Genomic DNA, 21,064 nt, shown 5'->3' with positions numbered 1-21,064 from the left:
CTAGACAACAGCAGACCCATTCGTGGGGACCAGAGATGATACGCACGTCATCCTTGTGAGGAAGCCCGACCGAAAGGATGCTGCTGAGCTTCCCCCGCTCATCCACGGTGTATCTTTCTGGCTCTACTTAGTGGAGGAACAAACTCTCTGCCGATAGATAATCTATGACAGAGTTCCACACACTGGGGCGGGGGTGGGGGTGGGGGGTGGTATGGCAGCATACGCAGTGGGAGTCCCTGTGTGTAGTTCCAATAGAATTCTATGGGCAACCAACAAGCGCGTCGACTACTCTTTAAACAAAACATTCCCCCTCAAAAAGAGCTAAATTCCTCATAGTGTAATTTAAACAAGAAAAACAGAAGAGGGGTGAATGAGTGCGTGCACACTCACACTCCCGTGTGTGTGAGTGTGTGTGAGTGCATGTGTGTGTGTGTGTGTGTGTGTGTGTGTGTGTGTGTGTGTGTGTGTGCGCGGACACATCATTCTCTTCTTTAAGTACATTGCAATATGGTCCTGCATTTTAAAGAGCCGAAACACTACAGGAATAATTCTAATGAAACTATATAGTACCATAAAGGGTTTCATAAAATCATATTTCATCAGCTTTGGGGCAGAAACTATCTTCCTTGCAGTGTCTTGGTGTCTCTGAGACCCACCATGGCTAGGCACTATATAAATGATAGAAACTTTTGCACTTGGAGTTTCAAATTAAAAGCAAAATGTGTCTAAGTGCATTTCAGTGCAGTACATTCAAGACAAGTGATACACTTTGTGTATACAGTAACCCCTCCTTACATATACGATACCCCCATAGATACCCAGCCCCCACAGATACTCAAGAACTTTATATCCACTGCCATCATCTGGACAACAACATATGCAGATCTTCTAAAATATTTCTAAATTGCTTATAATATAAAATACAATGTGGAAACCTGCGATACTCTTTTATATAAGAAGTAAAGATAAGAGAAATGTCTGTACTTGTTTAGGGCAAAGGCAATTTTTAAGAACATTTAGTTGTGGTTGGTTGAATCTGTGATGTTTGAGTACATAGGTACAACAAGTTTACTCTACAGTGTTTGTGACTAAATCCAATCTTTTTCAGTGATAGATTGAAGTAGCTATGCCCTTCATGCAAATGCTTGAGTTTCTCACAGTCTCATAAGGCCAGGTATGCTTGTACATTAGGCAATACTAAATCAGAAGACGGTACTGCTGTCCATCTGACCAGGGGCCCTTGCTACCAAGGAAAATTGTCACAGTTTCTAACAGCCTGGTGAAGGCTCTTCTCTGAGGCGCTGCCCAGCAGAGAGGACTCACCCGAGGCAGAGGCAGTGGAGGAGAAGCACCCTGTCAAGGCTCCCTTCCTGTCCAGAAGTACTCTTTACCGGACAACCTGTTTCCCTTCATTTGTTTTAATCTTTCTTCAGATCAGACCGGCAGCCCATTAATCATTTCTGTCATCCCCTTACTGAATCCAGGGCAACAGATCTGTTTTTCTAAAGTCTCAGAGCCAGGACTCAATTGAAAAAATGGGGGGGAAATCCTCTACTCCACACGTGGCTGGCCAAAGCGCCGGCTGGAAGCAGACACCAACTGTGTTCACTTTCCTCTGAGGGCCAGAATTGTACACAACAGTTCATGGAAAGTTTTGAAAGGGAATCTGGGTAGGAAGTGGATCTGGGGAGGTGGAAGAGGAACCTAATATATGAACCCGCCATCTGAGTAGGGTGTAATACAGGGACATGGCTAAATAAATGCCAGGACAATGACAAAGAGATAGATGTCCTGAAGTGATGCAAAATGAAAATAATCCAATCAAAATGGTACCCATTGTCAAAGAAAAGTCTCTCATGGTGGTGACATATTGGTTCTGTCAAGAATGGGAAAACTTTGAGGTCACAATAAAGAACTAAAATCTTGTATTCATATATAAATATACACATGTATTTATATATGAATGCAAGATATTACATATATGAGACAGTTGTGTTTATATTTTATTTCTCTACCAGTTTTATTTCACATATGTGTTTATATAATATACACATCACACAAATCAAGGTTGACATGCAGTACAAGACAAAAGAAAATATTGAGGATGCACTGTCAACATGAGACAGGAGAATTCTGTCTTGCCATGAATCATAGTAGTTAGAACTACTATGTGATCTCTTATGTAACTGTATAGAAACTGTATAGACATTCACCATTAATACCAGGTACAAAATACATAAAAAAAACTGGGAATCTTAATCTCTCCCCCATAGCTGACATTATCGATCTCCTTAAGGATCAATCTTTTAAGGTCTAGTCCTTTACAAAGAGAGAGAATGTGACTGAGATACCGAGCAATGTTATGGTGCCAACGAGGACGTTCTTCAAAGACTCATGGACTCTCAGCGACAAACTCAGGATCTGCTACCGTCTCGTGCAGCCCTTTGACACTATCATGTTATGATCATGAAAATGATGCAATGTTTTGAGAAAAGTCATGTGTCTCGTGTATATGAGTGTTTCCCAATTACGGCGACGAGTCCCATTTTAATTTGCCATGATCTATTGCATCTAAAGCTTGATCTGTGTACACATTTTTCAATATTGAATTTTTAAATGATTTACTAAAAATCTAAAACAGAACCATTTAGTTGTAATTTAATCATATTCTTTCCAGCTGCCATTTTAAAAAATGTTACTGACCAGGTAAAGAAATGATATATATGATAAATGATAGTTTTTAAATAATTTAAAAGGATTTTTACGGGTAACTTTTACTCAGGTACAGTTTTAGAAGGGCTAATCTCATAGGTTATATTTTAGAGAGATGAATGCAGACAAATAAACAGAAAATAATATTAGCATTAAAACAAAAAACAAAAAACCACCTTACCACAAACGCTACTGTACTCCTTAATGTAGACTCCCATTGGAAGCAGCTTTTGAAGAACTGTATTGTGTTCCATATGGCCATAGTGAGTCTTTTTACGCGGTCTACATCTCTCGATAATATCTGGTTTTTTAAAAGATGGAAAACAGACAGTTAGATTTACATGCATAGTCCCTTAGATCAGCTGCCGTAGCTATTTAAACTGTATCATGTACAGTACCAATTAAAAAAAATATAAAGTCCTATTGTCATCCATAGGCGACAAGCATATCCAATCTGTGTTATGGCTCATTTTGTAAAGGGGGAAAAAACACTTGCTTTAATAATATTCAGTACAGAATCGAGCTGTCGGACAAGAGCTGCAGCAACCTGGTGTTTGGTACATGTGAATGCTGTGTACATGCACATGCAAGGGAGAGCACATACATGGATGTGTGGGCATATGCTATGGCAAGGGGGGAGGGAGAGGGAGAGGGAAGAGGGGAGGGAGAGGGTAAAGGAGAAGGAGAGAGGTATAGAGACAGAGTAAGAAAGAATAAACTGAGACAGAATTGGATTATGTGTGGAGTTATTTAGTACGGATGCAAATGGATAGGACACCAATAGAACAGACCTCGTACTATTGCTTTGTTAGTGCAAAAGGTGTAGAAATGGAATCCAGACCTCACTTCCCAGCTCTACCATCTTCAACACACAGTTTTCAACCTTTCTCCCTAAGTAGGATTGGCATTGTCTTTAATCTTACAGATGGTTCTGAGAATTCATGTCTTCAGAGAACTGCCTAGCTGTCTAACAATAGGTGGTTTTAAATATTTCTTTCATAAGTAAAAATTTCAACTGTGTAACCCAAGGTGACCCAGTGTTGTGCAGCACTGGAGGAGGGTCCTGACACACCCAGGGAATTTAGCCCCAGGTCTCCCCTCTATTCTCAGAGCCAAAGCCACCCCAGCGGTTACATTGTTTTGTAAAGGAAATGTCTTTTCTCCCACTGGGAGGCACCGTATTTTGATTTGCTTGCAAAGCTGTCACCCTGACTACCTCCACTTAGGTTTTAACTTTCAAGTAAACAGAGCAAAAGACAACAATAATAATAATAATAAAAATGAAGCCATAGACTCAGATTACACCCAGTAACTATTGCACTCAAATGTGTATGGTACCAAAACTAAAACATTTGGATATTTTCTTGCAAAAGATTGCTAAATCCCTTCCCCAGCAAGGTGCCCTAAAGTTCATGGGAAACAAAAGGAAGAGAAGATGGCTGTATATTTAACTGCTTTCTGTCATGCACAGATGCTCACCCCAGAGGAAGCTGTGGAAGTAATAAACACTTTTAAAGGGGGGACACTTTGTTCTTTGTTACACAACTGAGGAACAATGGGTACTGGCTGAAATCCTGGCCTGTATCTAGAGAGGACAGGGAGGGGCTCAGAAGAAAGAAATGCGGAGATCATCAGCTTTTTGGTTTATTGTTGGGTTGTTTTTTTTTTTTTTTTTTTCCCTCAGTTCTAATATGAAGATCCTCCCCCTAGTCCTGCATCTTTACTTTTTTGTTAAACTTAAGAGAAAAATTCCAGAAAATGAGCAGAAAGAGAGAGCGCTAATTTCATATGGTGTAAAATTCAAATATACCCTAAAGTTAAACACAGGGAGTAAACTCCACCCTGAGGCTAGAAGCTTCCTCAGACCCCTGGGAAATTCCTTCCTCCAGTGAACAAGCAGAGAGCATTTGCCCTCAGCTGTGAAGGGGAGTAAAAAAAAAAAAAAAGTGCCACCAGTGAAAGGGACAAAGAAATTGAGGCTGTCTCTTTCAAAGAACTGCTATGCACAATACAGAGCTCTCACACTCCCTCTTTCCTCCAAAGAGTGTGGTTTAAGCCACTCCTCCTTGACCTGGCTCATTTTGAGGGAGAAGACAAGAGAAAGAAGAGAAAGGATGAACAGTCCAGATGAGAAAGGAGTGGGAGAGGAAATGACGAATGAAGAAGAAGCCAGCCATGACTGAGAAGTACTTACAGGATGGCTGCTGGAGGTACCCAAAGGCCAGTTGGTGGGTGCCACCTACCTTTTTGGACAGCTTGCGACTGTCTTCCACAAAGCGTTTTTCTCTTGGACTGAAGGTCCTGATACTTGCTTTGACCTGGAAAACACATGGTTGTTACAAGGGCAGCACTCAGAGGCTTCCTTCTCTCTCTGAGTAGCTGAGAGAACACAGAAAATGAGACCTTAAAACCCACCAGTCATGGTCATGGGCCAGAAAGTGCTGGGCCCAGTCATTCTTGGGCATTTTTCTGAGTCTCAGTGCCATGTTGTCCCTGGTAAGCCAGGCTGGACCATGAATGGCCTTGTCACCACTTGGCTAAATCTACAGAAGTATTTCAAACCAGGACTAACACTGAGCTTCCTACATTTTCATGTTAATCTAAATGATGAAAAATTTCTCCTCTCATTTTTGAGCTAAACTTTCGGCAATTGTACCTCAAAGAGGAAGGGCAGTTCTCAGTCCATAAAAACAGCATTTCACAGACAATTCCATTACCTCCAGTGACCTGAGAAAGCAAGCAAATGGGCCCTGGTAGCTCGTTTAGAAGGGGAAAACTAAGACCCCAGGGAATATACTGACTTGTTCAAACCAGCGGAGTGAGGGAAACCTTTAAAAAATGAAATCCAAATCTACTTCCACTGTGTCTGTGAACAAACGCATTTTCCACCCAAGACCTTGCTCCTGTCTTGGCTGAATAGTGTAATCTCCATATAATCTATACACAAGTTCGTCCCAGAGAAAAGCAGTAGATTGGCAGAGGTCACCTCTCCTGCAAACTGTACAGATGACCCACTTGAGCAGGACAGAAAGAAACTGGGAAGAACACACTCATACTGATGGCTAACCCAATTTCAGCATAGCTGACAATTTAAGAATACAGAGACAGAGAGAGAAAGCTATGCTAGACATTGTTTTAGAGACCGCACAGCTTGCACAGCATAGAGTAAACAGATACACTATAAAATCTCTGTGGATTATATGTGATAAAATTTATGTTTCTAGAGCGGATTCTATTTTTGTATAACGTATCATCTCTCTATGCAGTCTGTAGATGACATATAGAAACACAAAGTATATAATGCTCCTATAGATATGTCAAGACTACTTTTTCCTTTATTTTTAATTATTCCCTTGACATTTAGACTACTGAGAATTTAAGTCTCATCAATCCTGCTGGCTCAACTGTTTGAAACCTGAACCTTTTAGCATGAAGTTTACGACTGAGGTTCAAATACAACCCCACCCTTTCTCTAGCTTCACCACTGAAATCTTTAACAGTACCTGAGTCTGCACAGGCCAAGCACCAAGTGTCTCAGGAACTGAAAAGCTGGGAGGCACATCCTGAGGGCACTTACCGGATTATAGATGAGGTCCAACTCTAAGTAAATGAGCCCCTTGAATGCTTGCTCTAAATCTTTATTCTTTAACACGTAGCAATTAGGTTGTCCATCTCTAATCTGTTAGAAATAAAAGGCAAAGTAAATATTAGTGCTGTGATCTGTGTGTCTTAAGTGGCAAAACCCAAACTAACTTTAACAAAGTTGTATAGGTATTCATTTTTTTTTTGCCTCTGCAAATATGTATTTTACAATTCATTGTGTAGCTACTAACACGATTTGGTAATTTATTTACAGTTTTTTACACTGGTCTCATTTTTTAACTGTCAAATGATTACACATGAAGTAAATATCAGGCAGGTACTGACTGCAAGATTGATCAACTTTTAATTTAAAGAGACATGATAATTAATAGGAAGGTAAAGTAACAATCACCAGCGAAAAGTGGTATGTTGACAGAAACCTAGTGGTACATATTATGACACCATAACAGGAAACCACCCCTGATTGTGGAGACTATACTTTTCCACATACTCAAATATGAGGAACGTTCCAAAATTTCTGGCCAATAATCCTAAAAGTTGTCAAGTCATGGGGAAAATAATGACAGAGTGGAAAACTGGAATGAATCAGAAAAGACTGGGGCTCTAGAATAGTTAAATGTATGTCGTACCATGTACTAGTTCCTGGAAGGGGAAAAAAATAGATTAATGAAGAATAAATAAATAAAATCCAGGTAAAATCCAAATGAGGACCCAAGTTTACTTATTCATAACATACTACTGTTGGTGATGTTCTGGTGCTGGCAAATGCAACATAGACATGGGAAGAAACTAGCAAATAGAGAACTCTTTGCTCTACTGTCTTACTTTAATTATAAAATCATTGCCGAAGAAGGCTGAAGAATCATGAGGAAATGATGAAAGGAACTAATTTCTATTATGAAGCTATTGGTGGTTCTCTGGCCCCAAAACAATGCAAATTAATTAAATCAAAGCTTAGCTGAAGTTAAGGTCAAGGTCCCAAGTCATTCAAGAAACACAACATGCCTACCCAACTTTGACAGCACCAAGTCCCTCTGACTTCCGTCCTGCACGTCATAACACTTCCGTGCACTATGCTTGCTGCCTGCCATTCTCAGAATGTTTGATACCTAAGCAAACCCTTCCCATGGCAGTTCAGGAATCTGTTGGCTCCCTTGAAAGCATGCTAAGCAAAGAACTCCTCGTTCTGTCTTCAGATAGAGGGCAGCCATGCTTTTTGTACAGAGACACAGTGGTGGGTATGCTGGTGAAACGTGTGGCATAGGAAACATACTCTAAAAGAGCCTCAGCACCACCTGAGCTTATCAAACATTGTATTTGTGACTGTAATGCTTAATAATTCAAATAACCTGGGAAAGTGGAAGGCCAGGAATCTGAGCCATATTTTAAATGACTATTGCTGTCACCACAATCCTCCACACAAGTGTTCTTATAAACACTGGTGGAAATGCGTTGAGTAAGTCACAGTGGGGAAACAGCAATTCCACTTTACAAGGGAGAGGTCATCTTCCTTCCCAAAGCACCCCACCTCTCAGATTGAATAGCTTTCATACGGAAAGATGGCTTTCCTGGTCAGTGGCTGAGAGGAAGGGGGTGCCCCATAAAGTCCCGGCTTCCTTCCTCAACGGTGTCCAAACAGGATCCTCGGCTTCCGCTCTGGCATAGAGTCTCACTTAATAAATTGTGGGTGTTAAAGTTGAAAGACATAAATACAAAAACAGCAAGTCAATTTGCCAAGCTGAAGTGCTTCCAACTTCGATTTGTTTCTGTCCTTAGTTCTTGTAATGTTATCTTAAATTTTCCATGATTTCTTAAGGGCGAGGGAAGGTCAATAAAAGAACACGAAGTATCCATATAAAAATATTTCGTAGGAGTTTTTTTTTTTTTTTTAAATTTGGTAAATGACCATTTCCTGTTACTCAATGTCCCTACCATTGTGTCAGCAAAATTCAGAATCCAAGTAGGAACATTAAAGATATCATCAGAAAACAGAGATACAATGTAACATTTGCTACTTTAATAGAAAATTAAGTTAAAATACACAAATATTAAATATTTTAAAATTAAAAAACTAAAAGCTTTTTTCCTTTTGGACATATATAAATATCACAATCCCTTCCCGGGATCAGAAATTAAATAGGAATTTAGCAAACATCTAACTCACTGTTTTTAAACTGAAGCTTTATATTCATAAAAATAGACTTAAAAAAGTACCTAAATTTTGAGGCCCAAAAAGCAGCTGACCAAGGCAGAGGTGGATACTTTGACCCAACCAATGGACTGAAGTTGGGGACTCCTGTGGTTTAATTAGGGAAAGGATGGAAGAAGTTTTGCAGGAGGGTGACCCCATAGGAAGACCAGAAATCTCAACCTGGCCCCCCAAGATCTTGCAGACGCTGAGTCACCAACCAGGTGGCATACACTAGCTGGTCGGAACCCCTGACGTGTATACAGCAGAGGACTGACTGCCTGGTCTGACCTCAGTGAGGGAAGACGCAACTAACCCTTGAGAGACTTGAGGTTCCAGGGTATGGGGAGGCCTGGCAGGGTCAGGTAGGGTGGGGTAGGGTTGGGAGGACATCCTCTTGGAGACTGGAGGACAAGGAATTGGATGAGGAGCTGTCAGAGGGTGGATCTGGAGGGGGATAATGACTGGACTATAAAAAAAAGATTAAGGATAATAAAAAATGTCAAAACTACATAAAGTCTATAAGCTTATTGTGTAGCTATCAGTGTAATTTCATGACATTATTTTACATATACCACTCTTTATGGCTATGTAATATTCAAAATGAAAACCAACTATGATGTTTTTATACACGTGCCATCACTGCAAATATTGAGACTAAAATAGAAGAGAATGTTCTGGAAAATATTTACCAGTTTTATTGTGTAACGGTACTGTCAACACTTGCATACAGGATGAAGAGTTGGTCTGACATGCTAAGGGCATCTGCCCAACTCCCACATGATAGCATTCCATGAATGCTAAACATGGCCCATTTCATACTCAGGTCATACCCAGGATTTATAGTGAGAATTCTGAAGGTTATTTTTAATACTAAAATTTAATAATTTCATACTGTTGGAAAATTAAAATGCAGCCAAAAGACCATTCAGAGGTGAGAATCTATGTGAATTCTTACCTCTAGTATTAAGATAGCTGAAGCTTAAGCTAAGGTTTGGAAACCACTGGCAGCTCATCCAGAAGAAACAATCATTTTTATTCACAACAAAAGGAAATAGGTCCCCATGTTGATTTTGAGCATCTTCTGCGCTTATGTCTGCTAAGACTAACATTTCCATCAAACTAAGATTCTCAGATAACCTTCCAGCTAATATATTAAACTTCTGTAAGGTAAAAGCTTGAAACAGATTTGTTATATAATCTTTATACTCAACTTCGTAGGTAAGAAAGAAAATATTAGACTATAATTCAAGGCATCTTCACAGGGTAATATAAAAGATATGTAATCTAACGAGGAATATACAGTCTATACTTAGGAATAATACCTCTGCAATTATTAGGAATAAATTTCTCCTTAAGTTAGAACAGTACCTTTCATGAATAGAACAAAATGAACATTTCTACATACCTTAGATTATTTTCCCTTCTGTGTGAGATATAAATCATCCATCTGGAGCATGGTAAAAGGTAACTCTTTGGTAATTATCCAAAGATTTTAAAAGCACCAGGAAGTCTGTTACTAAGTAATAATTCGAGACTTGGGATCAAAGAAAAAATTACTATGAAAATTTGTGTTATAAAGTCAGCCTATAACTACCCATGAAGGGACAGAGGGCATCCGGGGCCCCTCCTTTCACCTCTGAACTGTGGCTCTGCACAGATTGGGGAGAGAGGAAGTCACTTCCTTTAGTTGTGTACCCTCTGCTGAGCCCACAGGGACCCAAGCAGCAGCTCCAAAGACAATCACACAGATGGCGCTGGCTAATCTTGGTGGGCTACAGTCACAGGGGCAGACATGAATGTGAAAGACAGATTTGTGCAGAGGAAGGAAGGAAGGATAAAAAGGTTGCAGGGAGATAAGAGCAATAAGTGTTGGAAGTATCAGTGTGTGTGTGTGTGTGTGTGTGTGTGTGTGTGCATGCATGTGAGTGTGTGCATGTGTGTGTATATGCGTGTGTGTAATATACATATATATGTATATGTGTGAAACTGTAAACAAATTAACTTATAAATTATCATATTAAGAAAATAAGTATTTTAATAACTCTTATAACTCTTAAACTAATGTTTTCTATATAAAATTATTACTTCTGCTTATTTTAAGTACAGTAAATATGACAAACTTTTAAAAGGTTGACATTTAAGAATTTTTGAGTCAAAGGAATTCTCTATGCATTTTTTTTAAAAGCCATAACCTGAATGTAATATACTGCAGCTGGGGGGACAAAGAAAAAAATTTCCCAGTTGCATTTTTTTCCCAGACAACAATTATCTTTATTGTGATTCACTATAAAACTCTTTGATGTAACATGTTACCAAAGTTAATCAGGGTCAATATGAAGGAGAGCTTAAGGAAGAAAGACATGCCTTTAAGAACAAAACCCTGAGTAAAAAAAATCGTATTGATTCTATCACTATTTGACCTTCTAACTAGAAAAGACAGAACATTTGAATGTAGGCTAGCTTCCTGTATCAAATACTATTCTCCAATCCATGTGACAAAAAAAAAAATTTAAAAAAATGTGTGACTACAGTATGGCACAGCAGCTGAGAAATGGTTCCCCAATATGACAAGGAGAGACACATGGCTTGGCGAGGGGACAATTAACAATGTTATCTGAGAGCACTTCACATTCTTCATGCAGCTTGGAATCAGGCGTGGGTTCAATGACATGAGTTACAAATAGCATGAGGGATTAGTATGTTCAGGACTCTATGCTTAGCCCAGCAGAGAGAACAGCTACCAGGGAGCTAAGGGAGCCCAGAACCCCCTCCTTGGCCCTCACACCACATCTCACTTCTCTCCTCCAAGGCAGCCAGTCTTGGGCCAGAAGGCAAACCCAGATCTGAACTTGCTTAGGGCTTCTCATTGCCACTCTTCCTAAAATATGAGATATTTCCACACAAGCTATCCAAATGATTCTAAATGTTATGGGAGAGATTATAAAAAATAACAATCATAAAAAACAATATTTTTGGACAAACACATCTATAATTTACAATGTTAAATAATTACTTCTGTCTCTTATAAAAAGTGTAATCCATACATCTCAGTGCCTTTCTCAATGGAATACCTATTCTGAGCTTTATCTTATCACTTACACTATCAAATATATTTATATGTTTGGATAATTTTGGTATCTGGTAGTTTTATTTATAGTTTTTTTATAAAAACTTTTCATTAAAAAATGAAAATAGGATAGGCGATGTCTGAGGTAGACCCTAGAGGTAGATAAACTGAGTTCGTATTTTAGCTTCACTTCAAGGTTAGTTTGGATAGGATCGTTTACAGCACATAGCTCCTCTGTTCTTGTCTCTTAATTCTTAAATTGTAAATAATAAAGCTACATTATCGTGGAGGTGAAATACATGAGCAGTCACATAGGAATTGTTAAATAGGCGGTATATGTTTAATATCTCTTTTTTAATATAATTCATACGCACAGAAATTATATACATAGATACAAAGATATGTGTTTGAATACATTGGTAACAGCAGGGCCTCAGGCAGTCTGGGCAAGCATGCTCACATTGAGCTATATCTCCCAGCTAATTTTTTTTCCTTTACATTTTGAAACAGGGTCTTACTAAGTTGGTTACCTTGGCCTCGAGCTCATCCTGTAGCCCATGGAGGGCTTGAATTTACCATTATCCCGCCTCAGCCCTCAGAGCATCTAGGGTTACAGGACACAACCTGGTTTGAGTAGTTTCGATGAACTGTGTTATGGTTCTTTAAATTCACCCCAGTCTAAGGCACTTATAGGCTGTGTTGAGTTGTTGATGCATAGCTGCTTCTATCATTCATTCATGTCTGATGTCATCCCCTTGATAGAATGGCTGAGTCATGGGGGTGGGTAATTTTAAGGTTTAAAGAAGCCTTACCTGGTTGGTTTCCTGAAATCCTTTAGTGATTCACATTTCCAGACTTACATTCCCAGTGAAGAAGGTTGTCTTTTTCCCTGCAATTTCCAGCTCAGGGAATTTTAGATTAGAGAAATAAGCTGGTGTCTCGTACATTTGTGCTCTTGTAAACAACCAATGAGCCTACTTTGTGAAATCGGACAGACTTAGACTCAGTTCCCCTTTCTGATATTCTGTGTCTGTATGAGTGCACATAATTACTTCATCTCTGTGAGTCCAGGGTTCTTCTTTAAAATAGATATCCAGACGATAAATGTATAAGACACGTGTATGTGGCATGCTAAACCATTTTAATCCGAGTAACTCTTTCAGACAGCATTTCAAGGCATCCCTTTTTGCCAGTTGGTGATGAAAACCCTTGGCCGGGTTTCTTGATCCTGTTTCTTAAATTAATTGGAGCGTTTATATTGTAACACAAGGTAAAGGAAGATGATGGCCAGGCCCAGTGTGCATGGGCTGATTGCTTAACATTTGCCAGTTCACTTATCCTCTCAAGATACATGGAAGAGTTATCCTCATGTCAGCAATAAGTAACCCAAGACCAAGAATTCAAGTCACTTGTAAAAAAGCCAGTGGGTCAGTCCCTGATTTATCAGCTCATGCTACATTCTTAATCACCAAGACCATAACTAGATAAGGCATTTCTGTGCTCAGGGTTTCTGTTTTGGGTTAACTTTTCTGCCTGGTTGACTTGTCTTAGACTCGGTAATTAAAGGCAATCCAGGCTGGCTGCAAACTTGTGTTCATGGGCTAGAATTCTGGTGTTTTCTTTTGCCTTGTTTTGTTTTGTCTCCTATCCATTCCATCTTTTGCCTTCCAATTTTCCATAGCAACTGGGGTTTAGGCTACATAGACTGACATCTGAGGATCTTAGGAATTTTGTCTCTTACTATTCCTTTTCCATTCGTTCACTGAGGACTAAGTCCCTTCCCCAGTCATGCCTTTTGGCTTTTAGACTCACCCAGTTTAATAAGCATCACATGTTTGACCATAGGATTGGAATTGTTCACTGAGGCATGGTAGGCTTGTCAGTGGAGGCACAGCTGAACGCAATTAATAACCTTCTCAGGATCCACTGATATCCCATAGTTAAGCAAGAAGGGGTAGGAATACATGGGCCCCTCCCAGATCCCTAATTATCGATTTACAGAATCTAGTCTTGTGCCATTTGCAGACACTGCAGCTGCTGTGAGATCATGACTACATTGTCTATGTTACTTCTAGAAGGACAGGATTTCACGGCCCTTCTCCTCATCTTTAGACTCTTTACCTTTTTTTTCTGCCCTCTCTTCTCCAATAGTCATTCAGAATGGAGGTGGTACGAAGGACCTATATGGGCCTATACACAGAGACCCCTATTAATCATCCATCATCTCTATATTCAGAGAAGCTTCTCTTATTAAGGTTGGGACTACCATTTTCTTTAGAAGGCATGTTAGTACCATGTCAATTCTAATAAACAGCAATGAAATCACCATGAGGACCGAAAATTCCCCCAGCTATGGGATTGTGAATTATGGAATGGGCCTTAAGTACAAATCAGAGTACAGTTGGTTACCACCATAACAGCCATGCCCCTACTGCACCAGTGGGTGCATCCTGCTTCACAGATTGGTATTATAGTCAATGGGGTTCAGAGCTGTATAGGGACATTAGTCAACAGGCTGCACACTGCATATGGCTGGGAAGTAGGTAGACAGCTTCCAGCTCAGTTCCCCCTTAATATATCCTGGAAGTAAAGTATGTAGGATCTTTAGCAATAAAGTCTTAGCAGATAGTCCTGATGGTAACTGGGAGGAATCAAAAAGAGCTTGCACACTTTTAAGTGTCCACTGTCTAATTTATCTTGAAAATATTGCCGTGCTTAATTCAATGTTTTACCCTAACTCCTTAGGCAGCTGATTCTAAGTCTCTTACCAAATCTTTTATCCTCTACACGGTGATGCCATGCTTCACATTTAGCTAATGTTAAATGATCTCTAGCTAGTGTTCTATCCTTCAGTAAGGTTCTAGAATAACTTCACATAGACTTAAGACATAGACTTCTATTTGTTTTATGTTTCAGTCTTTGGTGTTTTTTTAAGTTTTTATTTTTCTAATGAATACAGTTGATCTTGCTTTCTTAATATGTATCTCACTGATGTCTTGTATCCTGTTACTTATCAACTAACATTTATCAACCACAATTTATGTTTACAGGTATCTGAAATTATGAGATAACCCTCTTTTAAAATATGATTTTTTTTTAGTTAAGATGTAGGTAATGTTTTTCCATATAATTTGAAATAGCCTGCATCATACCATCATACTGTTTTGTTTCAGAGTACATGGGGCCATAAGACCATGGACTGAAACTTCTATACCAACAGCAAAAATAAGTGTTTCTTCCTTTCTTTGTCTATGGCATATGTTTTGGTTACGATGCCAAATAAACAACTAATGTGACAGATAAATGATTGGACTACTGTGTCCATAATCAGGAGCAGGAGTAGACTCTTCAAGTATCCCTTCCACATCTAGTGATACTTCTAGGGAACATCTCACTTTTTAATACATCATTGGTACCAATTATACAATACCTTTACTAATGTGATGAGCCCTTCTCATATACAAGAAACACGCATTTTTCTATTTCTTAAATTTCTTCTTGCTATGATTTACTCTAATTAAAAGAAATAATACAATACATTTTTCAGCTTTTATGCTCATAGTGCATTTAAATAGTATCAGGAGTACTCATCTCCTTCGGATTTTTGAAACACAAGTAACATGTTATTTTCTTGAAAGTCAGAGAAGAGAATGCATAGAAAAAGGTTACAATCAATTGAAAAGTTTTCTAAAACTTTCCATAACTGATCATTTTCACTGAGTGGCATATTCACTCTCTGATATCCAAAACCTTCTAATTATACTTTTAAAGGTAAGTTTCTTTGGTCTTTTTTTACATATTATTTCTTCCAAGGGTGAGACAGCCTTATAGTTCCTTTGGAGAAAGTAAATATCTGTATAGCACTTGGGTTATCTCACATCTGCTTCTCCAGCTTGGCCTTCTCTCTTGGTCTCTCACTGAGAATTGGGGCTGATATTCATAACCACGTTTTGTTTATTGTGTCTCATTCTACCTGCATTTTTCTTTATCCCTGTAAGTGGTTTGTCAATACTTTAGTACAATTTTGGACTTACCCTATCTACTGCCTCACTGTTTTCCTGTGCTCTTTCTCATGTGTCTGTCTCCTTCTGCCTCAGTGCTGGTAGAGAACTCACAGCTTTACACATGCTGGGCAAGCATTCTGTCACTGCGCTATGCTGGCTCAACCTTTATCAATTCTTCTCTAGTTTTCTTAGTCTTTCTCATTCCTTTTTCTTGGGTTGTTTAACTGAATTCCAACCTTTATGTTTAGTTACTAAACCGATCAAGGTACAAGTATGCTTTTGGCCACGTGCTTAGTTTTATGTTGTGGTGTTGGAAGTTTTAAGAACCCACTAATTGCAGTCTTGCTATACGTATTGACTAATTCAGAATTTTTCTTTAATAGCCAGGTTGTTTGATATTTCTTTGTTTCTTCTTTGCTAATATATAAATAGGAGATTTGAGCACCATGGCAATACTAAAATTTCTGCCTCTTTGGACTCTACTGAGGTAGCCTGAACCATGTTAAGCAGGTATTGGAGTACAACATTTTCCAGTTTTATGCTTGGATAGACATATCACACTGATACTTTTATTGTCTAAAATTTGAGAATTACACCTTGAATGTCTGAAATTTATCTCATAATATGCTTATAATATGCTCAGAAACTGTATGCTCTAAGGCATCAGGTGAAGGGCTCACTTTCTGCAGACCTTGCAGAATTGAGGCCTCAGGAACAATGAAGTATTATTTTCAGTCTGTTTACATTTGGAGTTTTTATGTTTATTTGGGTTAATTTTTCAGTGCCAGGGTTGATAGAACATCAAATTCCCACTAAGTTATAGCTCTAATCCATGATTTTTAAAAAAAATATTTAAAGCTGAATGGATGACATACATTTTTATTCTAATCTTATATTTTAAGAAATATTTCCTCTCAGAAATAAAATGTGAAATCTTACACACACACAAGGCCATGTTTCCTATAATCAGGGTAGTAATTCATAGTTTTGCATTCTTAGAGCATCCATTATGTATTGTATTTATGGTATGTGTCTTATTTATATCCATACACTATACTTTCCTGCTTCACATCACTGTTTTAGATGTCTCAAAGCAGATGAAAGTAAGATTTTACTTTCACTTAATGTCTTGTTATTTGATAGAAAAATTCATTGCAATCAAGATATAGCATTCTGAGCACATGACACACAGCCTAGTACTCACCATGTTTTCATTTAGGACATTGGGAGAACCCTACCAGGCACTCTCACGCTCTCAGTCTGATGGAATTGGCCCAATGCTAGACAGATTTGACCCAATAGTATTCATTATATATGACACACAGGGGTTAAATGACACCTGTGCCCTGATGCTAGGGCAGAACACAGCTAATTGACTTTTCACCACATTTTACCTTTTTTTTTTTTTAAATTACTACGTATACTTGGAGAAATACCTAATAACAATTGAACGTTTATCCTGAAAGGTGACAATTTAAGGGTCTGGAGAGATAGTTCAGTGGTTTAGATCATGCATTGCTCTTCCAGAAGACTCAAGTCAGGTGGCCTACAACTGCAATTAGTTCTAAGTACCTATACATTTGGCACCTGTGGGCACATGAACACTATACATTGTTCCCTCATATATACATCCATATAAAAATTACTTCTGTCACTCTACATGGGGACTTAAGTCTTGTTTCTATTCAATAATAGCCCAAGTGATGTATCCCTTTTTCATTTTCATCTACCCTGTTCTCCAAGACTGCATGGGTTGATTTATTGACCAAATCTATACTCCCAAACCAAATTCTGGCACCATTCCACTTCTAACTTCTATATTGATCCTAAACTTGTTAGTGTGATCTAAAAATATACTATTATTTTACTTTACTGGCCAAAATTCCATCTTAACCTTAGAACACAGGAACAAACAAATGAAAACTTACGATTGGCCATGTCTCTTTCCTCATGCAAGCCCACTGCACATAAAACAACTTCATTGAAAATGCAAATAGAGATGAGTATGGTATTGGGGATAAGAGCACTGACTGCTCTTCCAGAGGTCCTGAGTTCAATTCCCAGCCACCACATGGTGGCTCACAACCATGTGTAATGGGATTCAGCGTCCTCTTCTGGTGTGTCTAAAGACAGCTACAGTGTACTCATATAAAGAAAAGAAGAGAAAAGAAAAGAAGAGAAAAGAAAAGAAGAGGAAGAAATTTTGTTCCATAAAGCTAATTTAGTGAAGCTGTTTGGAAGACAGCTCCTCACAGCACATATGTACGCCCCACCAAAACACTACACCTGAGACGGTATTTCTGGGTATAGGTTGCTTTGACCTGATGGGCTGTGCTTGCATAAGGTGAGGCAAGTTTGTTCCAAAATGCATTTCATTGAGCTGAGACAATAGAGTTATTTTCATTTAGGGGTATTAGAAAATGATAATTAAAGTGTATATTATTAGAAAATATGAGTCAATATGTAATTTTAGCTGTAGTAGTGTTTCTTTTATCGACGTGTGTGGCTTTATGTTTTCTGTATGACTGTTCAAAGTTTCAACATGCTCTTTGTGGCTATTTTCTTTAGTGGGTACTTAGGATCCTTTCCTAGCTCTGTGGATTAGGTGAGAAGTCTCTTTTTTCACCTATTAAGATGGCTATACCTGTTTTCTTCAGTTGTAGATCACAGGGTTTGTATATGAGTGCTCTTGATAATTAACTTCTCTTTCAGTATCTTTCAGAGTATGTTCCAGTGCTGTGAACCCTAGTCATTAGGCATGAAGCTTCTAATTAGACACCAGCTTTAATGTTTTCAATGACACAAGGAAGTGCTTTATTCAGCAACAGGGTATTACCATTAGGTTGTGGAGAGTAACTAAGAGCTTGGGTTGTTTGGGGGTTTCCATATAGCCCCATTGACCAATAACTCAGAAAGATGTAACCCATCCTTTACAGTGAAGATTTTATTTGGTAACAAAAGATGTCTAGTTGGGACACTGTCTCCCCTATTATTTGATAGCCTCATTTGGATTCCTTTCCTAATACTACATATGTTAGGAAGTTTCTACAATAGTAGGTTTCCATACAGTTTTTCAAAGGACATTTGGTATCAGTTGTCTGCCCTATGTCTCCTCCTTTAACCTTATCTCTAAATCTCCCCTCTATTTAGCCTTCCTATTCTAGTTTCCCTTTTCCTGTCCACAGGAATAAATTCTATTTTCCATCCTTTGAAGATCCTCTCCTCTCTACAGTCGCTTATTAAGTATCTAATCTCTGTGGTAACTCAGATCAGAGCACACGTGTTGAAAGCTTAAAAGATAAGATCCACATAGCATACATATTTGTCTTTTGAGGTCTGGGTTACATCACTCATGATTTTTTTTTCTAGCTCCATCTATTTACCTGTGAATTCTTCATTCTGAACAGCTGTATAATTTCCCACTGTGTAAATATACCACATTTCATTATCCATTCATCTCTTGATGGATATCTAGGCTATTTCATTTCTGGCTATTATGAATAGAATGGCAATGAATATGGTTGGGCAAGTGTCTTTGTAGTAGAATATAGAGTCCTTTGGATATATCCAAGATTGTTATATCTGAATCTTGAAGTAGATCTATTCCTAACTTCTGAGAAAATGCCACATCAATGATTTTCACAGAGGCTATACAAGTTTGCACTCCCACTAGCAATGGAGGAGTGTTGTACATGCAGCCATTCAGTTTGAACTGAACCATTTCTTGAAAATGCTGTCTTTTCTCAAGTATGAATTTTGGAGCTTTTTTTGTTTAAAAATCAGTTATCCATAGGTGTCTGGTCTCATGTCTAGAGCTTATGTTTAATTTTACTGATCAATATATTTCTTGTCTTGCCAATACTATGCTGTTTTTATTACTATGACTCTAAAGTACAACTTAAAATTTAATATGATACAGCAGTCTTTTTATGATTGACTATTATTTAAGCTATTCTGCTAGTGTGTGTGTGTGTGTGTGTGTGTGTGTACACACATGCTTTCTATATGAAATTGAAGATTGGCTTCTCTACTTCTGTGAAGAGTTGTACTAAACTTTTGCTGGAGATTGTAATGAATCTGCAGATTTCTTTTGGTAGAATGGCTGTTTGACACATCTTACCCATCTATGAGCAGGGATGCACACTTCTGGTGTCTTTTTCATTTTCCTTCTTAAATATCTTGAAGTCTCTACTATACAAGTCATTCTCTTGCTTGGTTAGAGTCCTTTCAAGATTTTGAGATGTGTATCTGTTGAGACTTGATTTGTGTCCTAGTATGTGATTCCATGTGCTTCCAGGAAGAAAGAGTTTGTGTGTGTGTGTGTGTGTGTGTGTGTGTGTGTGTGTGTGTGTGTGTGTGTGTGTGTGTGTAAGTGTGGTGTGTGTGGGGGTCTGTATTTGAGTGACGTGGTCTGTAGATGTCTGCCAGGTCCATTTGATTGATGAAATGATTTAACTCTAGCATTTGCTGGGTCTAGTAGTCTGGGCTGCCATCTTCGTGTCCAGGCCCTTCTGGCTCCCAGGGTCTCCACTAAAATGTCAGATGTTAGTTAGGGAGCTACCTCTCTATGATACTGCTTTACATCGTATCATTTACTATCCTTTTTATCTCCTTAATTTTATTGTTATTATTAGTTTGTATTATGAGTAACTTCTTTTTTGGTCCTGTATATTTTGAATTCTGTATATTCTTTGTACCTTCATAAGTTATCTCCTTCTTAATATTGGGAAAATTTCTTCTATGATTTTGTTAAAAATATTTTCAGGCAGAGTTCCCAAAGAGTGTAGGCAGGGTAAGCGGAGGGGTTCCTGCAGGCTGGCTGCTAGAACATCAAGAATAAATCTGGAGATATTAGGATGGGGAACAGGAATGATAGTTAAAATCTCCTACCTGGTCCTAGCCCAGTGTGGCTGTAACTGTCATTGGTGGAGAAAGGTGTCGCTGGTGAAAAGTGTTTCTGTGGATCAGAGGCTGACACAAAATAATGGAGATGGGCTAGAAAAGAAACACTGATTTTTTTTTTTCATTGATGAGAAAATAAGCATATGCAAGGATATCTCCTTGACTTTGAATATTTTATTCTAATACACATTGAATACATATTAGAATATTCACCTTTAAATATATGAATATATATTAGAATATATGTGCCTCAAACAATTCATCAACACTGATGTTTATAATTTTAATTTATGAATTTTTAATTTTGCTTGACTTTATGTGTATGGTAATTTGCCTGTATTATGTCTATGTATTACATTCAAACCTGGTGTTCACACAGGCCAGAAGAGAATATCAGATTGCCTGTGAGTGGGGTAACAGATGATTGTGAACCACTATGTGAGTACAAGGGAATGAACTGGATCTCTGGGAGAGGAGAATGCTTTGCCCCACTGAGCCATCTCTCCAGCCCCAGTGTTTGAACTATTAAATTGCCCATTCTCCAGATAGTACTTTCACCCTGGTTGTAAAAGCCCCCGTGCATAT

The 21,064-nt window shown here is 38.4% G+C and overlaps 1 protein-coding gene across 1 annotated transcript in view; it reads right to left on the bottom strand.

The window, feature by feature from the left end:
- The window catches only part of Mctp2 (multiple C2 and transmembrane domain containing 2), a 227,462-nt gene that overhangs the window by 81,506 nt on the left and 124,892 nt on the right, over window positions 1–21,064 (bottom strand). The window contains 3 exon segments of the mRNA XM_032893415.1: window positions 2,894–3,013; window positions 4,956–5,030; window positions 6,290–6,391. Of these exon segments, the coding sequence (XP_032749306.1) occupies window positions 2,894–3,013; window positions 4,956–5,030; window positions 6,290–6,391 (297 nt within the window).

The sequence above is a fragment of the Rattus rattus genome, chromosome 2, assembly GCF_011064425.1.
Source record: "Rattus rattus isolate New Zealand chromosome 2, Rrattus_CSIRO_v1, whole genome shotgun sequence".
NCBI lineage: Eukaryota > Metazoa > Chordata > Mammalia > Rodentia > Muridae > Rattus > Rattus rattus.
This window is presented reverse-complemented; position numbering and strand designations above follow the sequence as displayed.